The 1,694-nt window shown below is 33.4% G+C and overlaps 1 protein-coding gene across 2 annotated transcripts in view; it reads right to left on the minus strand.

Annotated features, from left to right (window-relative positions):
* Sclt1 (sodium channel and clathrin linker 1) overlaps positions 1-1,694 on the minus strand; it is a 262,327-nt gene that overhangs the window by 233,880 nt on the left and 26,753 nt on the right. For both annotated transcript variants that reach the window (XM_023719509.1, XM_023719507.1), the window contains 2 exons: positions 1,186-1,244; positions 374-446 (listed from right to left, as the gene is read on the minus strand). In XM_023719509.1, coding sequence (XP_023575277.1) covers positions 374-446; positions 1,186-1,244 — 132 coding nt within the window. The remainder of the gene's footprint in view (positions 1-373; positions 447-1,185; positions 1,245-1,694) is intronic.

Here is a 1,694-nt window from a genome sequence, read left to right on the forward strand (position 1 = left end):
AAAAGAAAGAAAGAAAACAAAACACATTTTGCAAAAATAAAAAATGCAGGTAAGGAGAAAGGATTGAAAGGATGCGAGGCAGTTTTCAAAGGGAAAAATATAAGCAAGAAATAACGCGATGAAAAATTTCTAAGCATCTATGGGATACTTCTGCCAGATTGCAACCACAAGGAGATACTGGGTTAAAAACCAAAACAAAGATAATCTTTAAACACACACACAAGAATGCACACAAGCACAGACTAAGCAGAATCAAGAATCAATTACAGTAAAATATTTTCTTTCTCCTCAATTTTTTAAAAAGATGAGAGTCTTTTACTTTTTCTTCTTGTAACAGAACATTGCAAAAAGTTTCATAATTGTAATTTCATACCTGGTAATATTTCAACTGCCCACCCAGCTCTGCCAGATGTTTATCATACTCAGTAACAAGAAGTGCTAAAAAGCTAAAGAAAAAGCATAGAGTTAAAAACTAAAGCACATTTGGCCCCATCTAGTTTATAAATACATCACAAATTATGCAAATTTGTGATAACAAATTATCAAAATGTTTATCCTAAGAATCAGCACCTTGCCTTTTCTCTAAATCAAGACTTTTTAAATCTTAGTATAACTACTGTTCTTGGCTAAAGAACTATTTGTTTTGTGTAGGCAGGTGGAGTACGTAGTCTCATCTGAGCATGGTACCACACTTCCTCACATTTCTGGCCTCTATTAGATGCCAGTAGCAGCCTTACCCTCTGTGGGTTTTGCTTGTTTTAACAAATAAAAATGCTTCCAAACATTGCCAAATTACCTCCTAATGGTACAAGTGCAAAATATCCCTCCACTGTGAGCCAGTTGGGCAGACGCTATTATACTTGCTTTTTCTTAACAATTCAGTAAGTTAGTTAGGTTTAGCTATCACAGGCCAAAAGGAAACATTCCTACTACTAATGGAATTCTTTTTATGACAATTAATTAATTTCTTTTTGAAGGGTCTACAGGATGTTCAGGGTCTCACTACAAGATCTGTCTCGTGATCTGCCTGTTTACAGCCTCCCAAGAGCTGGGATTACAGGTATACCACCATGCCCAGTCTCAACTGCAGTCTCAGAACAACCCGGGGGTGGGGCCAGCACTGCAGGTTCATGATCAAATGACAATTAATATTATTAAGAAAATATTTTTCTAATAACACTTTACCTTTCATCAGCTGTCGAGTTTACTAATGTGTCATCTCCATCTCCTCTGAGGATATTTTTCTGTAACAGAAAACATACATTTTAAAATATTTTCTTTTACCATTTTAGTCAAAATTGACAGTGGTTTAAAATTAAATATAATTAATTTTTTATAACCTTATAAAATTAATTGATATAATTCCAAAAGAGTAAAAGAAATAAATCAGGCTACTGATACTGAAATGCATTTGGTAACTATGACACATACATGAAAAAAACCTCTTAGAAAATTAAAAATATGAAAATTTTTTGACTTGACAAACATACCAGAAAGAAACCTACTTTAATTAGCATCCTCCATGGTAAAATGCAGAAGCACTGCATTAAATTCAGTAATAATACAAGGCTGCTCATAATCACCATTAAAATTCAACATCATACTAAAAGTTGAGCCAATATGAACACAATATGGGGAGATTTAGAGATTTAAAAGCAAGACACAATGTTATTATTTACAGAGCATTTGACCAT

This window comes from Octodon degus, unplaced genomic scaffold (assembly GCF_000260255.1).
Source record: "Octodon degus isolate 3935 unplaced genomic scaffold, OctDeg1.0 scaffold00068, whole genome shotgun sequence".
Taxonomy (NCBI): domain Eukaryota; kingdom Metazoa; phylum Chordata; class Mammalia; order Rodentia; family Octodontidae; genus Octodon; species Octodon degus.